This window comes from Aethalodelphis obliquidens, unplaced genomic scaffold, assembly GCF_003676395.1.
Source record: "Aethalodelphis obliquidens isolate GAN/ISIS:26980383/991018 unplaced genomic scaffold, ASM367639v1 scaffold43, whole genome shotgun sequence".
NCBI classification, from domain to species: domain Eukaryota; kingdom Metazoa; phylum Chordata; class Mammalia; order Artiodactyla; family Delphinidae; genus Aethalodelphis; species Aethalodelphis obliquidens.
Genome location: NW_020837987.1, coordinates 8,720,969 through 8,747,087, shown reverse-complemented (window position 1 = coordinate 8,747,087; position 26,119 = coordinate 8,720,969). Strand labels below are relative to the sequence as shown.

Here is a 26,119-nt window from a genome sequence, read left to right as displayed (position 1 = left end):
TAAAGCTGTCTCCAAAAAAACTCACTTCAAATATAATAACATACGTAGGTTAAAAATAAAAGGATGGGAAGAAATATGCCATGCAAATATTGACTTTAAAAAGCCACAAGTTATTATATTAATATCAAATAAAGTAGACTTCAGAGCAAAGAAAACTGCTAAGAATAAAGAGGGACATTACATAATGACAAAAAATCATTCCACCAAGAAGACATTGCAATTCTAAATGTATACTTACAATAGAGATTCAAACTACATGAAACAAAAACCAGTAGAGCTGAAAGATGAAATAGACAAATCCATAATTATAGTTAGGGAATTCAAAACCTCACTCTCACCATTCATAGAACATAGAGAGGAAATAAGCAAAGATATAGAAGAACTGAATAACACCACTGATCAACAGGATCTAATTGACATTCATAGAGTACTCTATCCAACGACACCAGTATGCACATTATATATATTTATATACATCAAAATATGTGGATGTGCTACAGCAGTGCTGGAAGGGAAATTTTTTTTTTTTTTTTTTTTGCTGTACGTGGGCCTCTCACTGCTGTGGCCTGTCCCGCTGTGGAGCACAGGCTCCGGACGTGCAGGCTCAGCGGCCATGGCTCACGGGCCCAGCCGCTCCGCGCATGTGGGATCTTCCCGGACCGGGGCACAAACCCGTGTCCCCTGCATCGGCAGGCGGACCCTCAACCACTGCGCCACCAGGGAAGCCCTGGAAGGGAAATTTATAGCACTAAATGCTTACATTAGAAAAAAGGCAAGTCTCAAACCAATAATCTAAGCTCCTACCCAAGAAACTAGTAAAAGAAGACCAAAATAAACACAAAGCAATCAAAAGGAAGGAAAAAATAAACAGCAAAAATTAATAAGATTGAATAGAGGAACATAATAGAGAAGATCAATGAAACAAAAAGCTGGTTCTTTGAAAAGATCAATAAAATTAATTAACATAGAGCAGAACTGACAAGGGTAAAAAAAGAGAAAACCCAAATTACCAATATCAAGAATAAAAGATGATATATCACTACAGACCCTGTAGCCATTACAATGGTAATAAGGGGATACTATGAACAACTCTACACTCACAAATTTTACAGCTTAGATGAAATAGATAAATTCTTCAAAAATCATAAACTATAAAAACTCAACCAATATAAAATAGATAACCTGAATAGGCATTAAAGAAATTGAACTTGTAATTAAAAGGCTCTAAAGAAAGAAATATCCAGGTACAGATGGTTCCACTAGAGAATTCTATCAAACATTTGAAGAAGAATTAGCATCACTTTTATGCAATCTCTTCCAGAAAATAGAAGAGGGAACACTCTCCAACTCATTCAATGAGGCCAGAATTACCTTGACACCAAAACCAGGCAAAGACATTACAAAAAGAAGAAAGAGGAAGAGGAAGAGAGAGAAAGAAAATTAGTATCCCTCGTGAACTTAGATTCAAAAACCCTTAAAAATATTAGCAAATCAAAGCCTTCAAAGTGTAAAAAGAATTCTATACCATAACCAAGTGGGATTTATTCCAGGTATGCAAGGCTGCTTCAGTATTAAAAAATAAATCAATGTAATCCACCATGTCAACAAGGTAAAGAAGAAAAATTATATGATCATATCAATTGACATGGGAAAATAATTTGGCAATAACCAACACCATTTATGATAAAACCCCAACAAACTAGGAATAAAGGGGAACTGCTTCAACCTGATAAAACAGCATTTACCAAAAAACTACAACTAACAGGGACTTCCCTGGTGGTCCAGTGATTAAGACTTTGTGCTTCCACTGCGAGGGGAATGGGTTTGATCCCTGGTTGGGGAGCTAAGATCTGCGTGGCACGGCCACAAAAAAAAAGAAACAAGAAAAAAAACACCTACAGCTAACATGTTTAATGCTGAAAGGCTGAACGTTTTTCCCCTTATTAGGAACAAAGTAAGGATGTTCACCTCTTATTTGACACAGTACTAGAAGTTCTAGCCAGCTAAACAAAGCAAAACAAAGATTAAAAAAATACTGATTGGAAAGGAATAAAATTGTCCTTATTTTCAGATGACATGATTACATAGAAAATCCCAAGGATTCTAAAAAAAAAAACAAATAATAAACACACAAAAATCAGATGCATTTCTATACACTAACAATGAAAATGTAGAATCCAAAATTGAAAACACAATGCTATTTACAATAGATCCAAAGAAAAATAAAGTATTTAAGTATAAATCTAACAAAACATGTTCAGGATCTGTGTGTTGAGAAAACACACTTTTTGGGCTTAGAATAGAAATGCATTGTCTCACAGTTCTAGAGGTCAGAAAGTCAAGACCAAGATGTCAGAAGGGTTTGGAGAAAGGTTAGTTCCTTTGTGAGGAAGAATATGTTCCATGCCTTTCTGCCAGCTTCTTATGGTTTTACTGGTAATTTTTAGCATTTCTTGGCTTGTAGATGATGCATCACCTCAATCTCTCCCTTTATCTTCATGCGGTGTTTTCCCTGTGTGCATGTTTAACTCTGTGTCCAAATTGCCCTTTTTATCAGGACACTAGTCATATCGGATTAGGGGCCCACCCTACTCCAGTATGAGCTCATATTTACTAATTATATCTGCAGCAAGCTTATTTCCAAATAAGCTCACATTCTATGGTATTGGAGATTAGGGGTTCAACATATGAATTTTGCAGGGACACAACTGAACCTATAACTGATCTCATTTTTCCTTATTAGAAGAGCTATGTATGTGTACATATGCATATGTGTATATAAGTATATATGAATATATAAAGGACTGAATGGTATACATCAAACTGCTAACTGGAGTTATCCTCTGGGAAATGATGGGGAATGAGGAGGGTAGGTGGGCAATACTTATACTTTTTATCTCCACACTTTGAATTGGTTGAAAAATGTTCAACAAGTATGTATAACTATTGCAAATTTAAGCAAACAACTTAAGAGCCTTTAAGGCACCTTATAGATGTCCTTCAAGGTAGATACTGGGCTTCCTTGGAGAGAAGTGGGAACTACAACAATTAAGTGATCCAGAATTGTTCGACTACTTTTTCATGTGCAAAACAGTAATATTTTATATGTCCCCACCAAAAGGACTTGTGAGTCAGTGGCAGAGTGGAAATAGCACTGCACCTGGAGCCCAGAGAGCCAGATGGAATTCCATTTCTGGCACTAGCCGGCCAAGTGACTTTAGGTTCTTAACCACCAGGGCATTTGCATTTTTCTCTTTAAATATTTCTGTAAATTTCAGATATGTAGTCCTGTGGTCTATATTTATTCAGATCTGGCTAATACATATATGTTGTGTGTCACAGCAATATTTGACTAAGCTTAAAAATAGCCAACATCACTTTTCCTAGAAAAAAATATGAAGACAGAGACCATTGATCTGAGCTGTGTACTTAAAGTACAGCGTATCCATGTTATATGACCAGGCAGCCGGATTCTCCCACTCTGCCTCTGCAAAGTGTCTATACCACCCTCCATTATCGCTATGGGAAGAACAACTTCCACCGAAGGGCCATACAACAGACAGAACTGAACCCCACAAACCTGTGTCACCCCTCCAGAGCTTCTCTTCATTTCTCCATTCAATCAGGAAATAATTATTAACTACCCACTATGAGCCAGGACTATACCAGGCCCTGGGGATCCACTGATCAGCAAAATAAACACATCCTTATTCAGATTAAGGAAGTCAAGAAAACAATTACAAGACAATGTGAAATGTGTTTTGGTAAAGGAATTACAGGGTGCTGGGGGTGGAGAACCCAGCTCTCTGAGTTAGGGTCCCCTAACTCAGTCTTAAAGGTTTTCCAAAAGCTTCTCTTCATAGAATTGCATCAACTCAGCTCTGAAATCTTGAGTTAGATAATTTTGCCCACTACCTGCTGCTTTTCCTTTTTCCTTTCAGTTCCATCTGTGGTTGCTGGAGAAGGGCATGGCTCAGGCAGGAAGCTGTCAAACCCCTGTAGTTCACCTATTCAAGGAAGAGAAAAATGGCATCTCTGACTGGGAGGCATTCTTTCAACTTCCTGGATGGTGTCATGTTTTCACTCTAAGTAGGAGGATCCACTCTGCGGAGTCCAGGTGTAAAAGGGTTTGATCACAAGTCCTGAGAATGATGAGAAATACCTATTCATTCCTCATCAGAGTCAATATCTACCAGAGCCCACTCACTCTCACTAACCATTACATCAAGCACAAAGTGTCCCTTTGAAAGTCTTCAGAGTGCATGTTTATTAGTTTCTTCAGACAGAGCACATGCCAAGGTGGCAGGGTTCACATCACTTTTCTATTTTCTCTAAGTCCCCTCAGAATTCTTACTTCCTGTCCCCATAATATTTCTGAAAAAAATTTAAATACTGGTGAAATAAATCCAAGAAAATCTACATAAATAGGAAAAATAGAATGTTTCTGAATTAGAAGAATTCAACACAGAAAAAAAAAGGCCAGCCATGAAATGTTACAGATTGATTAAATGAACTACATTAAAATTAAGAATTTTTTCATCATTAAAAAAGTGAAAAGGGGGACTTCCCTCGTGGTCCAGGGGGCCGGGGTTCAATCCCTGGTCAGGGAACTAAGAGCCCACATGCTGCAACTAAAGATCCCACACACAGCAACAAAGATCCCACACGCTGCAACTAATACCTGGTGCAGCCAAATCAATCAATATATTTTTAAGTGAAAAAAGGGAATTTCCTGATGGTCCAGTGGTTAGGACTTGGTGCACTTTCATTGCTGTGGGCCCAGGTTCGATCCCTAGTTAGGGAACTAAAATCCCACAAGCTACACAATGTGGGTCAAAAAAAAAAGTGAAAAGATAAGTCACGGAGTGGGAGAAAAAAAATTGCAAAACATTTAACAAAAAATGACTTGTATCCAGAATATATAAAGAATTTGTACAGATCAATAAGAAAAAAAACCAGACAACCCAATTGAAAAAATGGGCAAGAGGGCTTCCCTGGTGGTGCAGTGGTTGAGAGTCCTCCTGCCGATGCAGGGGACACGGGTTCGTGCCCCGGTCCGGGAAGATCCCACATGCCGCGGAGCGGCTGGACCCGTGAGCCATGGCCGCTGAGCCTGCGCGTCCGGAGCCTGTGCTCCGCAACGGGAGAGGCCACAACAGTGAGAGGCCCACATACCGAAAAAAAAAAAAAAAAAAAAAAAAATTGGGCAAGAGACTTCAACAAATAGATTACTAAAGTGAACAAGTACATTCTTGATTTTTTCACTAAAAAATCAAGGAAATGCACATGAAAACCACAACCCAATACCACTACACCTCTAGAATGGCTAAAATTACAAAGTCTAATAAGGCCAAATATTGGTGGGGCTGTGGAGCAACCAGATTGGTCATACACTGATCGTGGGAGTTCGAACTGAAACATGTTTGGTAGCATCTACTAAAGCTGAGCCAAATGACCCAGACATGACCATTAGGAACTCCACAGCACATCCCAACAGAAACTGTGCACATGTGCGTCAGAAGATAGTATTCATTAGCCCAAAGTGGAAACAGTAGAATGGGTAAATATGTAGTGATTTTTTTTTTTGGCCGCGGCATGAGGGATCTTCGTTCCCTGACCCGGGATCAGACCCGTGACCCCTGCAGTGGAAGTACGGGGTCTTAACCACTGGACCACCAGGGAAGTCCCTGTAGTGATTTTTAAACAAGCAAGTACCATATGGCAACGAAAATGAACTATAGTTATGTACACAGGATAACACTGAGTGAAAGAAGCCAGTCACAAAACAACATAGACATATGATTCCATTTGTGTACAGTTCAAAAACAAGCTAAATAATCTGTGGTGTTAGAAGCCAAAATAGTGGCTCCTTATGGGAGGTAGGGAGTGGATAGTGATTAAGAAGAATGAAGAGGGCTGCTGGAATGCTGGAAACATTCTCTTTCTTGACCTGGGTGTAGGTTATAAGGATGTATTCATTTTGAGATCATTCAATGAGCTACATACATTTATGATTTGTGCACTTACTAACATGTGTATTTTATTTCAAGAAGACATTAAAAATATTCTCATGAATCACATTAGAATGGTTGCCTACAAGGGGGCCAGGAATGTAAAAATGGGTATAAAAGAGAATAAATAGGTTGGTAGGTGGGTGACAGACATATAAGCAGCTGACTAGGTAGATGAAATGGAGCCTGGGCTAGCAACAATTCTAGAGTTTTGTCTTGTCTAATATGGACGCAAGTTACAGGTGGTTACTTTAATTTTAAATGGGTTAATGAAATTAAATTAAAAATTCAGTTCCTCCATTACATTAGTCACATTTCAAGAGCTCAGTAGACACGTGGAGCCATTGCCTTCCACAGTGGACAGCACAAAACACAGAAAATTTTCATCATCACAGAAAGTTCTATTAGACAGCATAAATGGACATGGATAAGATCTCCTGGAGAAAAGAGGTAGTTAGAGAAAGAAGCAGAGAAAGAGAATCTAGGACCACCAGTTTTTTTAAATTGCAGTATAGTTGATTTACACTGTTAGGCCAATCTCTGCTGTACAGCAAAGTGACTCAGTTATACATATATATACATTCTTTTTTTATATTCTTTTCCATTATGGTTTATCACAGGATATTGAGTATAGTTCCCTGTGTTATACAGTAGGACCTTGTTGTTTATCCATTCTAAATGTAATAGTTTGCATCTACCAACCGCAAACTCCCAGTGCATCACTCTCCCTCCCCACCTCCCTCCTGGCAACCACAAGTCTGTCCTCTATGTCTATGAGTCTGTTCTGTTTTGTAAATAGGTTCATTTGTGCCATATTTTAGATTCCACGTATAAGTGATATCATATGGTATTTGTCTTTCTCTTTCTGACTTACTTCACTTAGTATGATAATCTCTAGTTGTATCCATGTTGCTGCAAATGGCATTATTTCTGAGGACCACCAATGTTAAAGGGGTTATTATAGGAAACAGACCAAAGTAACACAAGATCCAGAAGAAAGTGACATCATGGAAACCAAGACATTAGAAATTTTTGAGGAGGAAGCATTCATGTCAAATGTTAAAGAGGAGTTAGAATCAAGTGGGAAGTAAGAGGTGACTGGAGGATTTAGCAGGACAGTTTCGATGCACATGGAAGTCAGATTGTGGTGGGTCAAAGAGAGATGGGTGGGGAGGTGAAGAACAGGAACATAGCTGTAGCAGGTCTGAAGTTTCAAGAAGGTAAAACAAATAAAGGGAATTTCCATAAAGCAAGGGAGCAGATGGCCAGTGCCGTATAGGAGGAATAAAAGAGATTAGCCTCAGCTCGGGTTCTCAGGAAATGACACATGCAGGAAATGATGTCTGGATTCCAGGCATGGAGTTAGCAGGTAGAATATGAAGAAGAGTGTTCCAAGTGGAAGGAACTGCACAGGCAATGACAAGGTGGAAGGTGCCGGAAATGGAGCGTTAGGGCTTGAGATAGTCCTGCCAAGAGTGTGAACTTGCTTTCACAGGGACAGGGAAGCATGGAATTTCCTTGAGCAGGGGAGGAACAAGATCAAGTTTGAACCTCAGGGAGGTTAGTGGCAACTTGTGCAAGATGAAGGAGCTCCCCAAGGGGGTCCAGAGACCCTTGTGGGATCCAGAGCATGAAAGAACGAAGTTCAAAATTGCCAGAAAATCTGAATTGAGCTGCAGAGTAAATTGTCTCCACCTGTACCCTGGATCTCTAAAACCCAGACAAGCCAGAGGGTCCCAGGGGTCTCAAGTCATATGACCAGTACAGACCTGTCCCCTACAGATCTTGTCAGCAGGGAGAGGATAGAGGGCTTGGACACACAAACGCCCCTTGTTTGGGCTCAGAGCAGGGCTGCCAGTGGCAGGACGGATGTGATTTCGCTGACCACAAAGGAGTGTCCCCACAGGTTATCTCGGCGGGTTCTCAGTGGGGTTTCTGAGAATCGATATGATATGGAGTAGAGTACAGGGTGCGTCATACCATACGCACCCACCACATTCACACCCCCTGGGCTCTGAAAGGAGGGAGAAGGTCCCAGGGGTGTCAAATATTAAATTGTGAGGTTTCCCACCACCGCCGCCCCACTTCTGGGGACTCTGGCCGCAGAATGCAACAATGGGTTTTGAGGAGGGGGAAGGCATCTCTCTGGGGTCAACCAGGGGAGACCTCAAGGCTCAGAGATTGGGGGGCAGAATCACCTCTCAGTCTTACTCTAATTTTCTGCTCCCTCATCCCTTGTTTCTCTGAGTGTCTCAGGCTAAACAAGGTGTATCCGACAGAAGATTTTGACATCTTGGTTTGAAATAGCTGTTTCCTCCTTAGGAATCCCAGCAGCCCCTCGTCCCGTTCCTTTTCCTCAGGTACTCAGGCACCACTCCCCACAAAGCTCTCACTCCCCATTGGTCCCCTCACCCCTGCCTGTTTCTTAATATGTCTGGCTCTTATCCGGTCTCTTGTTTACTCACCTCATTTTCCTGGTTGACCTTGGGGCCCATTCAGCTCTGAGCCTTTCTCTCTCCCTCTGGGGACCTGCCCTGGGTGGGGCTCTAACAGCCCCCATCCACCCGACCATGCAGAGGCCCAAGCCTTGTGATAAGAGAGGAGGAGTCCTGGGGGCAGCAGCTGCTGGGGTGTTGTCCAAGAGGACACCCAGGCTTTGCAGCTGCTATTTCCAGGGGAGACTCCCCAGGCAATGAGTCCTGGGACTGGGCGGAGGAGAGCAGGGCATGGGTTGGGTCAGCCCCTCAGGAGGAATGGACTCCACCTCAGAATGCCCACACCACCTCTCAGCTATCTCTGCTTCTGTGACCTACACCCCCAACTCCCATCCCAGGCAGATTTTGGGGTGATGGGGGCACAGAATCACCCAAAACTTGTTCAGCGAGTCCCGTCTCAGGAAAAAAAAAACACCTCCCAGAAAACAAATTCTCCAGAAAGTGAAGCCCAGTGTCTGCGTGGAACCAGGAAACAGGATCCTGCGTCATTCTTTACACACAGCTCCAGCCCCCAGGTGCCACCTGCTCCCCACCTCGAACCACACCAGAAGAGCCTGCCTCCCACCTACACTCCTTGAGAGTTTACAGAGTGCCCTCTGGGAGACAAGTAAGCCCAGTGAAGCTAGTTTTGATGTTCCTATTTTGCAGATTAGGTACCCAGGAGGCCCTGTTGGTCTGGGGGTGGAGGTATTGTGTCCCACAACAAAGTCCTGAGTCAGGTGCTCAGGTTCCTGCACACCTCAGACACCTGCCCCCCACCCTGAGTGGTTGGGAAGAGGATATGTGTGGCTGGGGACCAGGGAACAGCTTGTGGGGGGTGGGGACCCGGATGTGGGTCCTTCACTGTTGTTCCTGGCAGGAGACAAAGGAAAAAAATGTAGCCATTGAACCAGCAGACAAGACCAAATGCCACCTTCGACTCCTGCTCCCCACCCCCTGGGGACCCAGCTCCAGGCCCTCAGCACCCTGCTCCCCAGCTGTTTCTCTCAGGGACACCACCCTTCCAGGACTGACGTTTCCAGCAGGCTCCCCAGGCACAGCCACCAGCTGTTCTCACACCCCTCTCAGGACTCAGGCATTCAAGCTTGCCCTCCACCCTTCTCAGGCCCTCAGGGGCCCCATTCCACCTGGCCCTGGGATCAGCAGCCTCCTCCGAGAAGTTGGCATCATCTGCGTGGCAGGTGGCCCAGGGCGTGGCCTGAGGAGTCCAGAAACTCCACTATATAGCCGGCCCAGGGAACCTGGGGCTAGTCCTGCAGCTCCGGGAACCTGCAGGTGAGAGAGGCTGCATCCCCTTTGGAAGTGGGACATCAGGTCCCCTACCCTTGCCCCTGGCTCTAGGCCTCCCCATCCCACACCCCGCAGACCCACTGGACATCCAACTCCCTATCCTACCTCTCTCCTGCCCTCCCTGCCCAGCCCCCAGGCCCACCAGATGTCCAATTCCCCTTACACACACACTGGCCCTTGGATTCAGCCCACCTCAGCCTTCCTGGTGCCCAGGCAGCCCTTGTCCTGAGACTGGGCCCTTTTGTCCTCTGGCAGGAGGGGCAGACCGCCTCCTATGACCCCCTCTCTTTCTCCACTGCAGACATGGGTTCTCTGCGGAGCTGGTGGCTGCTCTGGGCCGGAGCAACCCTCCTGTGGGGTAAGTCAGACCAAAATCCCATCTATGTCCTGGTTCCAGTCTGAAGAACTCTACCTGCCTGGGTCAGCACCCTCCATTTGAGCCCCCTCCACAAACACATCTCCCAGTGTCACCCCAGGCTAGCTGAGATGGGAGAGAGACCCTTTAAGTCCTGCAGAGAAACGTGGTGGAATTCACCCATTCTCTCTCTGTTCCAGAGGGAAACAGGTAAAAACTTTAGTCCCCATATTCAAGTAGGTAAGAACTACTACTTTCTTGATTTTCTGCAGCTCAACTGAAGTTTTGACTTAGAGCCTCATTCTGCTGAGGCGATGGAAAATTTCACTAAAGTCTTTCTTGGCGGGGGGCTGGGGGGATTTGGTGCCCAATTATCTAGGGTTATGTCCAGAACTAGAGTCTTAGGTAAAGCCAAAGTCTGGGGGGAGGGATGGGACATGCCGGCCCTCTTTACCAGTGAACATCTATTTCGGTTACTTTAGAAACATTCATTGCCCCTGATCCCCTGGCCCCATGGGACACTGGGATGTCCTTCAAGGCTCCCCTTATTCAGCAGACAGTCCTATAACCACCACAACTCTCTCCAAGATCCTGTAAAGTGATCTCTCTCCCTCCCCCTCTCTCTTCTCAGCCCTGGAGAATCTTTTCCTAGATTGAGGTGTTGAAAAGTCCCCGCTCCTCTCTATTTCTAGGAGACATTTTGTCCATACTCCCATAATCCCCTTTTCCCCTTCACATACACCCCTAATCCTATGAAGACAGAAATCACAAACTGGCATCTGAATCCAGCCAGTTTGGGCCCCATAGCTCTTACTTAAAACAGTTCTGGATTGGAGGTTTCACATGGAAATTCAGATATCCAGTTTCTCTTGAAAAAATGGTAAGATCTGACATTTTTAAGAAAGAGCCCATAAGCCATCATCATAACAACAGATTAAAGCTAATAGCAACACCCCACTTTCCATGGCATGTGAATGCTCTAGCTGTACAGTTCTGTTTCACACATTTATATCACTTGCCTGGCCCCGTCAGTGTTTGAATTTGAGATCCCTGTCTGAAGTGTTCAGGCTTTTGGAAGGCAAAAGCCAGAAGGGCTGGTAGGTGAACACTGCATGAATAAGGGGAAAGGAGAGAGAAGAGAGAATAGAAACCCACGTTAGTATTTCAACATGCGACCCAGGCACGGGGTATGAGGTTACTTCTCTGATGGGGAGGATTGGATAAAGCAGACCCACAGCTGCATTTTCTCACCCCAGGTTTGACCCAGGAGGCCTCAGTGGACCCCAAGAACAGCGGGGGGGAGGAATTCCTCACGGCCTTCCTGCAGAACTATAATCGCGGGTACAGCAACGCCTACCTCTACCTCCTCCTCTCCAGTCTGTCGGACAACCTCACCTCAGTCTCCATCCTCAGCCAGGTAGACGGCACCTCACAGAAGGTCACTGTGAGGCCCGGGCAGTCAGTCATGGTCAACATCACTGCCAAGGCTGAGATGGTCGGCAGCAGTACCTTCCAGCGTGCGGTGGTGGTCCACTCTGACCGCACCATCTCTGTGCAGGCAATAAACGCTAAGCCCAACACAGCAGATGCGACACAGCTGTGGCCCGTCCGCGCCCTAGGCACTGAGTACTTTGTGTTCACACCCTCCAGCGCTTCGTCCCAGAATCTCAAGGAGTTTGCTGTGGTGGCGGGTGCAGCCGGTGCCTCTGTCAGTATACAGCTGAAGGGGTCAGTGACATTCCGGGGCAAGTCCTACTCAGCGGGCAATGTCCTGAGTGTGACTCTGGACCCCTACCAGGTGGCCCAGGTGCAGAGCACAGCTAACCTCTCAGGGTCAAAGGTCACCGCCAGTAGCCCCGTGGCTGTCCTCTCTGGCCACAGCTGTGCCCAGAAAAACACGAACTGCAACCATGTGGTGGAGCAGCTGCTACCCACATCTGCCTGGGGCACCTACTATGTGGTGCCCCCTCTGTCCTTGCAGACCCGCTCCGACCTGGTCTATGTCGTGGCCAGCCAGGCCACGAAACTGACCTACAACCTCGGGGGCACCAGTGGCTCCCGTGAGCTCCAGGCAGGTAACGTGGCAGAGTTTGAGATCCAGCAGTCCCAGCCACTCTACCTGTCTGCAGATGTGGGCATCCAAGTCCTGCTGTTTGGCACGGGTACCACCAAAGATGGAGTGACCTATGACCCCCACCTGGTCCTGATCCCAGACGTGGCAGCCTACTGCCCTGCCTATGTGGTGAAGTGCATGCCAAACTGTAAGTGCGTGGCCCTGGTAGTGGCACCGACAAAGGCTGCTGGTGAGCTGACCATAGATGGGCAGAGGCTGGGGGCCAATCTCACCTGGGCCGTTGTGCCAGGCAGTGAGTTCTCATATGCTGAAGTGGACCTCGGCACTAAGGACAGTATCCATGTGGCTGAGGCTGCTACCAGCTTTGGGCTGCTCACCTTTGGGCTGAACCAGGACGTGAGCTTTGGGACAGCAGCTGCGTGCGGCCGGAGTAAGTGATCAGAAATGACCTCTGGCCCTGTCCACCTGGGGACCCCTTTGCCAGCTCGCTTGCCTTTTCCCCTTTCCTACCCTCTCTGTGCTCATCTGTGGCTTCCTGGCTCAGCTGGGCTGTCTCCCACTCACCTGCATCCTCCCTGCCACCCTTCTTTTCCTTAAGGCTTCCCAAGCCCTCCCTGTCCCCCCACCCCCCTGCACGAACAATACTCTAAGTGTTTAGCAACTGGTATGATCCAGGGTCCCAACCAGTCTGAAGAGATGCCAGTCAGAGCACTGCAGCAGGGTCCTAGAAGCCCCCAGGGTGTCTGGCATCAGCCCTTTGTCTGTTGCTTTTGTGGGGGGTGGCATTGCGGAAAGGTTCCTGCGGAGAGCCAAGGTGCCAAGAGGGAGGGGTCTTTGGGGGGGTCGGGTCAGGCCAGCAGCTTCTCACCAACCAGGCTGGGAATAGTTTGCTATTTTAGCTACTGACACACGACCACACCAGTCGCTAACGACCACTCCCCCAACACCTCATATAGGAATGCCAAACTCAGGAGGTCTAGAGGTATAATAATGATGGCTACCATGTGGGGGGAGTATTTCTCAACATACCAGGGTCCACTCTAGGTGTCTTGTATGTGTTAACATAGTTAATTTCTAGGACCTGGCCCTGTGTGTACTTTTGGGCCCAGCCTGTCGAGGAGTTGCCTCCAAGCAGTGCCGCATTTGAGGGCACAGATGCTAAAGCCAGACTTCCCAGGTTCAAATCCCACCTTTGCTTGTGTGACCTTGGGCATGTGACTTCACCTCTGTGGACCTGTTTCCACATCTGTAAAATGGGGATCATAACTGCACCCCTCACAGGGTTGTTAAGTGACAGTGCAGTGAGTTAACATTTGTAGCTCATTTAGAGGGTATTGGGCAAGTGAGTACGGCTACATAAGGGTGAGCTATTATTATGAGCAGACAGAAGGCAAGAGCTTCTGAAGACTAGGAGGCAGGGGAGGAAGAGCTGTCTCTTCCTACGTGGATCCCCTTCCCGAAGCAAGGATCCTAGACAGTAGGGTTCCCAGCACTGGCAAAAATGCCCCTCCCATCCATCCTCCAGGGCATGGAAGCTACCCAACTTCAAAGGGCCACTTCAGGCTTGAATAGTAATGTGGAAGAGGTGGGTGATTGATTGTAATAGGTAATAATTAACCTAATTAACACCTGGGATCAGTTCCAAACCCTGCTTATATTTTAGCTTATTTGAGCCGGGCCACTCCCCCCTCCCCAACTATCCCTGTGAAGAAGGTATTATTATCACCCCCATGTCACAAGTGAGGAAACGGAGACATACAGAATTATAAATTACTTTCCAGTGTCACACAGCTAATTGACTGTGCCAGGATTCTAACCTAGGCGGCCTGACGCCACCGTTTCCATTCTATTGAACAGTCTCTGTCTTCCATTTTCTATCTTTAAAAAAGATCCCTTGGGGAATTCCCTGGCGGTCCAGTGGTTAGGACTCCACGCCTCCACTGCAGGGGGCGTGGGTTCCATCCCTGGTCAGGGAACTAAGATCCTGCATGCTGTGTGGTGCAGCCAAAAATTAAAAATAAATAAAAAATAAAAACGATCCCTTAGCCTTTTAGCCTGATTGGGAAGGTAGGGGCAAGGGGGAAACAGGGAGAGAAAAGCCACACGTTAACCTTTCCATGACTGTTCCTGCCTGGTGGTTCTTCACCACCTTCCAGTTCTTCTGGGCTGAGCTGTGTTTTCTGGGGAACCAGAAAACCTAAGAGAAGTCAGGCCTGAGCAGCTCTCTCCCTCTGAGATTCCAGACCTCAGTCCCCCCACTTCTAGAATGGGTAGTTGTGAGCTAACTGCCCAAACTCCCCCGGGTGGGAGAGCTCCAGGATTCCTGGTAGGGTGGACACTCCTGACTCTTTCTTTGTGGCCACCCCTCTTCCCTCCCCAGCCCTGCAGACCCAGGAGCCCTCCTGCGAAGGCAAGCAGTGCGGTCCCAAGCAGCTCTGCAAGGTGCTGGATGGGCAGGCCAGGTGCTTGGCAGACTCCGCGGCCACCTGCCGCGCCCAGGGTGACCCCCATTACACCACCTTCGATGGCCGCCGCTATGACATGATGGGCACGTGCTTGTACTCGATGGCGGAGCTGTGCAGCGACGACCAGACCCTGCCTGCCTTCAGTGTGGAGACCAAGAACGAGCACCGCGGCAGCCGCAGCGTCTCTTACGTGGGCTTGGTTACCGTGCGCGCCTACAACCACGCGGTGTCGCTGGCCCGCGGGGAAGTTGGCTTCGCTCGGGTAAGGACCCAGGGGAGGCTTCCGGGTTAAAAAGAAACCCATGAGCCACCCAACAAGCAGAAGGAGGAGGCAGTTCCTGGGTGTCAGGCCCCAGACCCCAGCCCTTTGCCAAGGGGTGGAGGGTGCAGAGAAGTGGGCCGAGGGCGTGGGGGCTCGGGAGGGGGGATTTGAGAATCAGTGGCAGAACCTTAAACCCCTTTTGTCCAGCAGTTCGATTTCTAAAAATTTTTAGAATGCTCAGAGATATGGTTAGGGGAAAAAAGTTTATGCCGATGTGTTTATAATAGCAAGAAGAGGGGGCGGGCAGAGAGAGAAAGAAGACAAAATGTCCAACAGTGGGTAATTTCTTAAGTGACCAAACACTAAAAATGTAGTGAGCACCTCCTATGTGCCGGGTTTGTCTCTTAGCACTTTCCATGTGTTAACGCATTTAATGCTCACAGCAATCTATGGGGGTAGGCCTTATTATTATTAACACTTTTGATGAGGAAACTGAGGTCCAGAGAGATGAATGACTTCCCAAGGGCTTAGGGCTAGTAAGAGATGGAGCTGGGAACGCCCCCAGGCTGGCTCCTGAGTCTCTGTCTTAACCTCTAGGCTATTCTGCCTCTGGTGAATGGATTACTACTCAGCCAATATAAATTACAGAAATATAATAACAGCAAAATAAACAGAAACAATAATTTCCCTTTTTCCTACCGTATTATTATGAACATGTTCAAACACCCAGAAAAGCTGTACAGTGAACATTGTACAGTGAACACCATTTGCCAATCACCTGGATTCTAAACATTTTACTCTGCTTAGTTCATCACACATCTATCATCTGTCCATCCCTCTGGCCACTCAACAATCCCTCTTACTTTTTTTTTTTTTTTCTTTTTTTTTGCGGTACGTGGGCCTCTCACCGTCGTGGCCCCTCCCGTTGCGGAGCACAGGCTCCGGACGCGCAGGCTCAGCGGCCATGGCTCACAGGCCCAGCCGCTCAGCGGCATGTGGGATCCTCCTGGACCGGGGCACGAACCCGCGTCCCCTTCATTGGCAGGCGGGCTCCCAACCACTGCGCCACCAGGGAAGCCCACCCTCTTACTTTTTATGCACTTTAAAATAAGTCCTAGACATCAATACACTTCACCCCTAAAGATTTTAGCAAGCATACCGTTAACTAGAATACAATATTTTCACACTTCTTTTTGCTTACTTTTGAAACAAAATTTAAATGTAATCAAATCCACAAATCATAAATAAATCCACAAATCAAAATTTAAACATAATAAAATCCACAAATCACTGTTCACTGAGTTTTGACAAATGTGCAAACCAAACCTCTGTTAAGATATAGAAGGTTTGCATCCCTCTAGAAAATTCCCTCATGCCCCTTCCCAAACAATGGCCCACACACTCCTAGAGGCAATCACAGTTCTGATTTTTTTCCACCATAGATTAGTTTTGCTGGTTCAAGAACTTCATAGTAAAGGAATCCTCCAGTGCAAGAAGCCTTTTGTGTAAGGCTTCTTTTGCTCAGCATGATACTTTCAAGTTTCTTCCATGTTGCTGCGATTAATTTTTTTAAATAGGAAAAGAATTTACAGCTCAAAACAAAAAGGCATGTTATGAAAGATCCTGCTTTTACGCCTATCTTTACCTGCTTTCCCTGCTCGCCACAGGTAATGGCTTTTACTAGTTTCCTGAGTATTCATCTAGGGTTTCTTTATGCCAACACAAGCAATACATTCTTACGTCTCCCCTCTCTTAGCAAACAGTACCGTACTTGCGCTCTGTTCTGAACTTGACTTTTTGCACTGAACAGTGCATTCTGAAGCTGTCTCCTTGTCAGTAGGAAGGGGGCCTCCTCTTTCCTTTCTACAGCTGCACAGTTTGTCATCGGCTGGATGCATCATAGTTCATTTAGCTCAGGCCCCTGTGGTTGGATGCCTTGTTCATGCTGGCAAGCAGTACTGCCATGAGTATTCTTGTATCTCCCTCGCTTTGTGAGTGTGCAGGTGGATCTGTGAGATTAATAGCCGAGTGGATTAAAGCAGTGTTCTTGAAGGCTAGAGAGGTTGAACACAAGCTCAGGGGGACCTCAAATCCCTTGAACTTCTGTGCAGAATCTTGCATATGCTGTGTAGTTTTTCAGGGAGAGGGTCCATTACTTTGTCAGATCCTTACAGAGGTCAGTGACCTGACAAAGGTTTAGAGTTCCTGGTAGGATCATTGCAGGATGTCCACAAGAGCTTCTTAGGAGAAAAGAGTTCATGAAATGGTGACTTCAGCATGGTCTCATGATTTTTTTTAAGTATAAATATATTTAAAGGTAGAAAAAAACCTGGCATGATTCATAAATGTGAGTATTTTTTTAACATCTTTATTGGAGTGTAATTGCTTTACAGTGTTGTGTTAGTTTCTGCTGTATAACAAAGTGAATCAGCTCTATGTATACATATATCCCCATATCCCCTCCCTCTTGCGTCTCCCTCCCACCCTCCCTATCCCACCCCTCTAGGTGGTCACAAAGCACCGAGCTGATCTCCCTGTGCTATGTGGCTGCTTCCCACTAGCTAGCTATTTTACATTTGGTAGTGTATATATGTCCATGCCACTCTCTCACTTTGTCCCAGCTTACCCTTCCCCCTCCCCGTGTGTATGTGTACAGCAGTATGGGTGATTTTCTCTTTTCTCATTTTTGCTCGTGCATATTTTGTAAGTTTTCTGTACTGAACAGGCACTACTTGTGTCATTTAAAAATGAAGATCACTGGTCTTAGGGGAAAGACAGATTTGAACAATGGTCCCTGGACTGAGAGCCTGTGAATGTGGGCTGTCTCGGTCACTGCCTGGCAAAGACTTGGACACACAGGTAGGCTCATGGAGGCGTTGCTGACCGAATGAACGATCTATCTTACCTTTGACCTTGCTTATGCTGTCCCCTCTGCCTGTTACTCCTTTTTTCATATCCCATCCTCTCGGCTAAGACAAGACTTTGTGAAGAAAGTATAAGAAAGACATGCTTAGGAAGAGGAAAATGGGCCCAGGGGACAGAGAGATCACACTCCTTATCTCCTGGCTGGACTCTCTCTCCACTCAGGACATTTGCAGAGGAACACCACTCCCCCTCCTGGTTTTCGTGGCTATCTCTCACTGGTCCTTTATGGCTCAGCTCAGCTGTCTCTTCTTCCAGGAAGCCTTCCCTAACCTGAAGGTTTGGGTCTGGCTCTTTTTCTAGGCTCCTGCAGCCTCCTGTGCCTCCACTATCCCAGCCCTGATCACTCTGATCTGTCATTGTCTAGTGACAGGTCTGTCTCCCCTATTGGACTGGGAGCCCCATGACAGTAGGGTCTGGGGTTGTCTTTGTCATCAGTGTATCTCCAGGATCTCCCAGGCCAGGGCCAGGCACAGGGTCAGTGCCCAGTGGATGTTTATTTAATACAGCAGGGGCTTCCTTCACTTCCTGAGCACCTGCTATTCTACCAGGTACAGTTCTAGGCACTGGAGATGAAGCAGCTGCCCTGTCTTCGTGGAGCTGACAGCGTAGTCAAGTTAGAGAGGTGATAAACATCAGATATTTGCAGATGACATTTTAGAAGGTTAGACACTCTAGGGAAAAAAATAGAGCAGGGAAGGGGAATAGGGAGTAGGGAGGAGTTGCCATATAAAATAAGGTGGTCTGGGATGGCCTCCCTGAGACGGTGACATTTGAGCAAAGTTTGTGTAAGAGGTGAGGGAGTGAGCCAAGTGTATATCTAGGGAAAGAACATTTCAGGTCACGAGGAAGGCAGGAGCAAAGATCCTGAGGCTTGGTCAGTGGCACTAATGGGAGGAAGGAATCCTCACGCAGCTAGAGCAGGGGAAGCAAGTGGGAGGAGATGAGGGGCTGAAGGCCAGACCACATGGGGATCTGACCCTCCTCTCCTGACTCCCTCTGCAGATCGACAGCCAGCGCTCACGCCTGCCTGCCTCCCTGGCTGAGGGCCGCCTGCGCGTGTACCAGAGTGGGACACGGGCCATGGTAGAGCTGGACTTCGGGCTGGTAGTCACCTATGACTGGGATGCCCAGCTGGCACTGAGCCTACCCGTGCACTTCCAAGGCCAGGTGTGCGGTCTGTGTGGCAACTATAATGGTGACCCCACTGATGACTTCCTTACACCTGACCGGGAGCAGGCTCCTGATGCTGTGGAGTTTGCCAGTAGCTGGAAGCTGGACGACGAGGACTACCTATGTGAGGACGGCTGCCAGAACAACTGTCCCTCCTGCACCCCAGACCAGGCCCAGCACTATGAGGACAGCCGTCTCTGCGGCATGCTGACCCAGCTCGATGGCCCCTTTGCCGTCTGCCGTGATGCCCTGGACCCCCAGCCCTTCCTGAAGGAATGTGTATATGACCTATGTGTGGCCAGTGGGGACCGGGCCAGCCTGTGCCGTGCCCTTAACGCCTACGCCCAGGCCTGTCTGGAGTTTGGCATCTCTGTTGGGAACTGGAGGTTGCCAGCCAGCTGCCGTGAGTGATACCCTGGTGGGGGCTGGGAGCACATGGTGGGAGGCAGGGGACCCCTTGCATCTGCTCAATATCTGAGCATTTACTGTGATCCAGCCTGGAGCTGGACCATGCCAGGGACGGAGCAATGGCCAAGATGGCCAGGCTGTGCCCACAGTGAGCCTAAGGTTGGGGCAGACGTATCACACTAGACAGTGACAGTCCAGAGTGGTCAGGGCTGGGATGGGGGAAGTTCAGAGGGGCTATGGGAGACCAGAGAAGCTTCCTGACTCAGTCTGGGGAATCAAGTGGGATCTCCTAGAGAAAGGGATGCCCAATCTGAAGGCTGTAGGAGGGATTGGAGCTAGATAGAAAAAAGGGGGGGCAGGAAGTGGGTTCCAAGCTGAGAGAAGGGCATGTGCAAAGACTTGGCATGAGATGTCCCAAAGCAGACATGTGAACATCTCTTCATTTATAACTCTTCCATGATTCCCCGATGTCTTCTGGATAAAGTCCCAGCTCCATAGCCAGGTATCCATCCACTGAATCATTCATTCACTCATGTATTCATTCATCCAACATGCATTCCCTGAGTCCCTATCTGGCCCCACCCCTGTGCTGACGATGGGCACAGTGGGGACCAAAACACCTGTCTCTGCCCTTGTGAGGCTCCCAGAGAAACGTTCAGGAGGCAGAAAGACTAGCACAGGAAGGAGGAGGAGGCTTCCAGGCCCAGGCCCGTTGGCTTGGGACAGGAACTCCAGAGAGGGGTAAGTCGAGGGGAGACACTGAGGCCATTTGGGGATTGTCTTGGTCACTGCTGTGTCCTCACTGCCCAGTGAACACCACTCCCCACCACCGCCGAGTTCCCCAATGCCTGGTGCAAAAGAAGCACGAGTGCATTCACTCATCTACCCATTCATTTTCGAGGTATTTACTGGGCATCTCCTGGGGGCCGGGCCCCGTCCATGGTGCTGCAGATTCAGCCATGTTGGAGACAGAATTCTCCCACAGAATTTGTCCCAAAGAATTTATGTCCCACTCCCACAGAATTTATAATCCTAGCAGGGGAGACAGAGAGTAAGCAGTAACCTGTGGAATAGCTTCAGAGAGCAAAAGAAACAGAGTTCATGGGATAAGAGCAAATGGGAGACTCATGAAGAGAGTGCTCAGGGAAGACCCTTGGGAGAAGCTGCCATTGGAACAGAGACCAGGATTAGGCAACAGTGTGAGCTCATAATGATGCTCTACATGGGGGTGTCTCTACATAGATGAGCCTCCTGTGATACTGGGACTATTATTATCCCATTCTACTGATGGGGAAACTGAGGCACAGAGAAATTGGAGTTGTTTGCTCACAATCACACAGCTAAGAAGGGGAGAGCTGGGATTTGAACCCAGGCCATCTACATTCCAGTAACCTTCTCTTAACCACATGCCATGTGAGGAAAGGCTAATACAGGCACAGGGAAAAGCCAGTGCAAAGGCCCAGAGGAGGGAGTGTGAGGACCAGAGAGGATGCCACTGTGGCTGGGGCGGAGTGAGCCAGAGGGAAAGTGAGAGGACATGAGGACAGGGAGGTGATGGGGGCAGATCGTGGATTATGGGAAGCCTCATGGACCAGTAGGAGGACTCTGGCTTTTACCCTGAGCGAGACAGAGCTACAAGAGGCCTCTGAGCAGGAGACGGATGTCATCTAACTCAAGTGTTCACAGGATCCCTCTGGCTGCATGTGAGGAATAGAATGGGATGCAGGATGGGAGCAGAGGGGAGACCAGGCAGGAGGCTGCTGGGGTGAACAGGACAAGGGTGGGGACTGTGGTGAAAGGGAAAAGGGGCAGATTCTGGATAGATCTTGAACATGGAGCTCACAGGATTTACCGACATGTTGGTTGTCCAGTGAATAAAGGGGAAGGAATCAACTATATCTCTGAGGTTTGGGGCCTTCGCACCCAGAAGGGTGGAAGTGTCCTTAACTGAGATGGGGAGCTCTGAGGAAGGAGCTGGGTTGGGGAGGGAAGTCCTGGCACGTTCTGACTGTGCTGGCCTGACCCCGCTCCCGTGTCCCCGCAGCCCTGTCCTGCCCCGCCAACAGCCGCTACGAGCTCTGCGGCCCCGCCTGCCCGGCCTCCTGCAACCCCGCCGCGGTGCCGTCCAACTGTTCCTCGCGCCCGTGCGTCGAGGGCTGCGTGTGCCTCCCGGGCTTCGTGGCCAGCGGCGGCGCCTGCGTTGCCACCTCGTCCTGCGGCTGCAACTTCGAGGGCCGCCCGCTCGCGCCCGGCCAGGAGGTGTGGGCCGATGAGTATTGCCGGCGGCGCTGCACCTGTGACGCCGCCACCCAGCAGGTGCGCTGCAGCGACACGCAGGGATGCCCAGCTGGAGAGCGCTGCCGCGTCCAGAACGGTCTCCTGGGTTGTTACCCCGACAGCTTCGGGAGCTGCCAGGCGTCTGGGGACCCGCACTACGTGAGCTTCGACGGCCGGCGATTCGACTTCATGGGCACCTGCACGTACCTGCTGGCCGGCTCGTGCGGCCAGGCCGCGGGGCTGCCTGCCTTCCGGGTGCTGGTGGAAAACGAGCATCGGGGCAGCCAGACGGTGAGCTACACGCGCGCCGTGCGCGTGGAGGCTCGTGGCGTGAAGGTGGCCGTGCGCCGGGAGTACCCTGGGCGAGTGCTGGTGAGTGATGGGTGCCCAAGGCCGGGTGGAGGGGCAGGGAATTCCCCTTAAAGAGTAGGGGTCTGGCCACTGGGGGAGGGTGGGGGTCTGCTAGAAGACCTTGTGGCCAGTGATTAGGCTTGGGGCCCCCCAGCCAGGCGGTGCTGCCTCTCCCTGGCTGTGTGACTTTGTCTCTCAGTGCCTCAGTTTTGTCCTCTGACAAACGGGGTAATAAGATGGTGCCTCGCCAATGCGAGCCGCTTCACAAGGTGGTTGTGGAGGTTTGACGAGTTACTATTTGTAGGATGTTTAAACTGTTTTTTTTAAATTAATTAATTTAGTTTTGGCTGTGTTGGGTCTTCGTTTCTGTGCGAGGGCTTTCTCTAGTCGTGGCAAGCAGGGGCCACTCTTCATCGCGGTGCGCGGGCCTCTCACTATCGCGGCCTCTCTTGTTGCGGAGCACAGGCTCCAGACGCGCAGGCTCAGTAGTTGTGGCTCACGGGCCTAGTTGCTCCGCGGCACGTGGGATCTTCCCAGACCAGGGCTCGAACCCGTGTCCCCTGCATTAGCAGGCAGATTCTCAACCACTGCGCCACCAGGGAAGCCCTGTAAGATGTTTAAAAGAGACATTGGTGCCCAACAAGTGTTCAGTAAATGTTGACTCAATGTTTTATTGTTATGAACCCTCCAAAGTTAAAGATTGGTGCATTTTCTGGAGGAAAATTGATATTCAGAGAGTAAGGTGACATGTGAAAAGTCGGGAACAAAAGGTGTTGGGGGGGTGTTACAGGGGTGTGGGGGTACTTACAGATGGGCCCACAGGGTTCTGGACAGAGGGTTCTTACAGGGTCCACCACCCAGTAAATTTTATATATATATATATATATATATATATATATATATATATATAATTTACTTCTATGTGTTAAATGCTTGACATACAGTAACTTGTATGTTAATCTTTGTAAAAACAACCCTGTGAAATAGGTAATCTTGTTAGAGGAGAAATCTGGGCACAGAGAAGTTAAGTCAACTATTCAAGGTCACCCAGCTAATGAGTGGCAGAGCCAATATTTGAAGCCAAGCTGTCTGGCTCCAGAGTCCATACTCTTAACCTTTGCATTCTATTGCCTTTCCTGAAGAAAGAGATGGAACAGGCAGGGATGGAAGTGGATGGAAGACTGTTCCAGGCAGAAGGAACAGCAACTGAAAGGCTCTGAGGCAGGAACAAACATGAGGGGTAGAGGAACAGCATGGAGACCAGTGGGCCTGGAATGGAGAGAGGGAAGGGAGAGCGAGGTAGGAGATGATGTAGGGGATGGCTATGATAGAGGCTTTTGATTTAATCTGAAACCTGAAGGATGAGGAAGAGACCACCAGGTGAAGAGTAGTGGTTGCTAGGCAGAGGGTACAACAGGTGCAAAGGCTGAGGCTGGACTGAACTTGAAGAGTTCAGGAGAACAGCACGGGGCCAAGGAGGCTGCACCTGAAAGAGCGAGCCTGGGGAGATGGGATAGAGAGGTGGGTAGGGGATGAAGTCAGAAAAGAGGGGACACGCAGGGCCTAGTGGGTAGAGGATTTGATTTTAAGCTGAGATGTGAAGGGTGATGGGGAGGCAGCCAGACAAAGAATAAAGATGTGGAAGAGGGTAGGTATGTTGCAAGCATAGGGTACATAGGGTATAGCAAGTGCAAAGGCCCTGAGGCTGGGCTGAGCTTGGTGAGTTCAGGAGAATATCAAAATGCCTGCATGGCTGGAGTTCCAAGGGTGGGGAAGGAGGCAGTCCTGAAGAATTAAATTGGAGAGCAGTGAGGCTCAGATCATGTACGGTCTTTTAGGCCATCGTAAGGGGTTTGGATCAAAGCTGATGCCTAGGATACGAAGTAGAGGTGGCCAACTAAAGAGTGATGAGAGGTATCCCGGGAAGAGGTCACAACAAGTGCAAAGGCCCAGAGGTGGGAGTGCACTTAATATGTTCTGGGAGACAGCAAGGAGACAGCAGGGAGCCTGAGTGAGTGATGTGGGAGGTGGTGCAGGCACAAAGGTGGACAAGAGCCAAGGTTAAGCAGGATGTTCTAGGGAAGGGGCTTAGATTTAAGCCAAGTCCTAAAGAATGAAGGGGAAGCAGCCAGGAGAAAAGTGGTAGGCGGTGTTCTTGGCAAGGTGAAAAGGCCCTAAAGTTAGACTAAACTGGGAGAGTTGGGGGAATCTCAAGAAAGCCAGGGTGGCTACAGCAGAATGAGTGAGGGGGAGAGTGGGAGGAGGTTAGGTCAGGGAGGTAATAGGGAGACAGATCCTGTAGGCTTTGAAGGCCGTGGGTTAGGGATTTGGATTTAAGCAAATACTTGAAGGATGAAGAGAGGTGGATGATTTGCCAGGCAGTGGGAACAGCAAGTGCAAAGGCCCTGAGGTGGACCAAGCATAATGTGCTCAAGAGGATAGCAAGGAGCCCAGAGTAGCCAGAGCTGAGTGAGTGAGGGGTGAGTCACAGAGCCTTGAATACCCTGACCTCTTGGTCCTCCCGCATCTCTACCCAGGTGGACGGCATCCTTCAGTACCTGCCCTTCCAGGCGGCAGATGGGCAGGTGCAGGTGTTCCGCCAGGGCCAAGATGCTGTCGTGCGCACAGACTTTGGCCTGACTGTCACCTATAACTGGGATGCCCATGTGACTGCCAAGGTGCCCAGCAGCTATGCGGGGGTCCTGTGCGGGCTCTGTGGGAACTTCAATGGGGACCCAGCTGATGACCTGGCTCTGAGGGGTGGAGGCCAAGCTGCCAACGCACTGGCCTTCGGGAAGAGCTGGCAGGAGGAAACAAGGCCAGGCTGTGGAGCAGCTGAGCCAGGCGACTGTCCCAAGCTGGACAACCTGGTGGCCCAGCAGCTGCAGAGCAAGAAGGAGTGTGGGATCCTTGCCGACCCCAGTGGGCCCTTCCGGGAGTGCCACCGCACACTGGACCCACAGGGTGCTGTGCGAGACTGCGTCTACGACCGCTGCCTGCTGCCAGGCCAGTCTGGACCACTGTGTGACGCATTGGCCTCCTACGCTGCTGCATGCCAGGCCGCCGGGGCCACTGTGCACCCCTGGAGGAGTGAGCAACTCTGCCGTGAGTACCGAGAGTGACGACTGGGGGACTCAGCCTTACGTATATTCATTAATGTATAAATATCATTAAGTCATTGAATTCTTATAACAGCCCCATGAGGTAGGGGCTATGGTTATACCCATTTAACAGATGAGGAGCCAGAGGCTCAGAAAGTTCGTTACATGCCTGGGATCACGACAGCTAGGAAGTCACAGATGCAGTAAATATTTGTAAGATGGCTGGATACAGCTGGTGGCCCCAGGTCTGATCCCCATTCGGCAGCTGTCATTCAGAGATGAGCTCCTAAGGATCCCTGCCTGCACATCTGGCAGTTGTCAGGCTGATTGGTTTGGAGGATCTCGGTCAGGACTGCTTGTCTCTGCTCTGCTTGGTCTCATCTTCCAGCCGGCTAGCACAGGCTTCTTCACACAGTGGTCTCAAGGTTCCAAAGAGCAGCAAGGGCGGACAGCCCCCAGTGGGCAAGCACACTCCAGGCCTCTGCTTGACGTCACATTTGCTAATGTCCCATTGGCCAAAGTCAGTACCATGGCCAAACCCAGAGTAAGGGGTGGCCAGCGTCCGTCTGTCACAATCCCCATCATACATCTCTGCCGCAAACATATGCACGAGTGAGCAACATTTAATAAGTTTTAGAAATGCCTCAGACCATAGACCCTAAGTGTTAAAAAAAAAAGGATAGAGAGTTATCATTGCAAGTCTCGTTAGTACACAACTGATAAAAAATATTAAACACGGGGCTTCCCTGGTGGCGCAGTGGTTGAGAGTCCGCCTGCCGATGCAGGGGACACGGGTTCGTGCCCCGGTCCGGGAAGATCCCACATGCCACGGAGCGGCTGGGCCCGTAAGCCATGGCCGCTGGGCCTGTGCATCCAGAGCCTGTGCTCCACAACGGGAGAGGCCACAACAGTGAGAGGCCCATGTATCGCAAAAA

The 26,119-nt window shown here is 48.9% G+C and overlaps 1 protein-coding gene and 1 long non-coding RNA gene across 2 annotated transcripts in view; both read left to right on the top strand.

Moving 5' to 3' along the window:
• The window catches only part of LOC113605878 (uncharacterized), a 38,603-nt gene extending 34,027 nt beyond the window's left edge, over positions 1 to 4,576 (top strand). The window contains exon 5 of the long non-coding RNA XR_003427385.1: positions 3,942 to 4,576. This is a non-coding gene — a long non-coding RNA (uncharacterized LOC113605878). The remainder of the gene's footprint in view (positions 1 to 3,941) is intronic.
• A 2,292-nt stretch (positions 4,577 to 6,868) lies between these two features.
• FCGBP (Fc gamma binding protein) overlaps positions 6,869 to 26,119 on the top strand; it is a 42,696-nt gene continuing 23,445 nt past the window's right edge. Inside the window, 6 exon segments of the mRNA XM_027079534.1 lie at positions 6,869 to 10,154; positions 11,408 to 12,655; positions 14,606 to 14,952; positions 18,880 to 19,450; positions 21,500 to 22,104; positions 24,621 to 25,188. Coding sequence (XP_026935335.1) covers positions 10,100 to 10,154; positions 11,408 to 12,655; positions 14,606 to 14,952; positions 18,880 to 19,450; positions 21,500 to 22,104; positions 24,621 to 25,188 — 3,394 coding nt within the window. The 5' untranslated portion in view covers positions 6,869 to 10,099.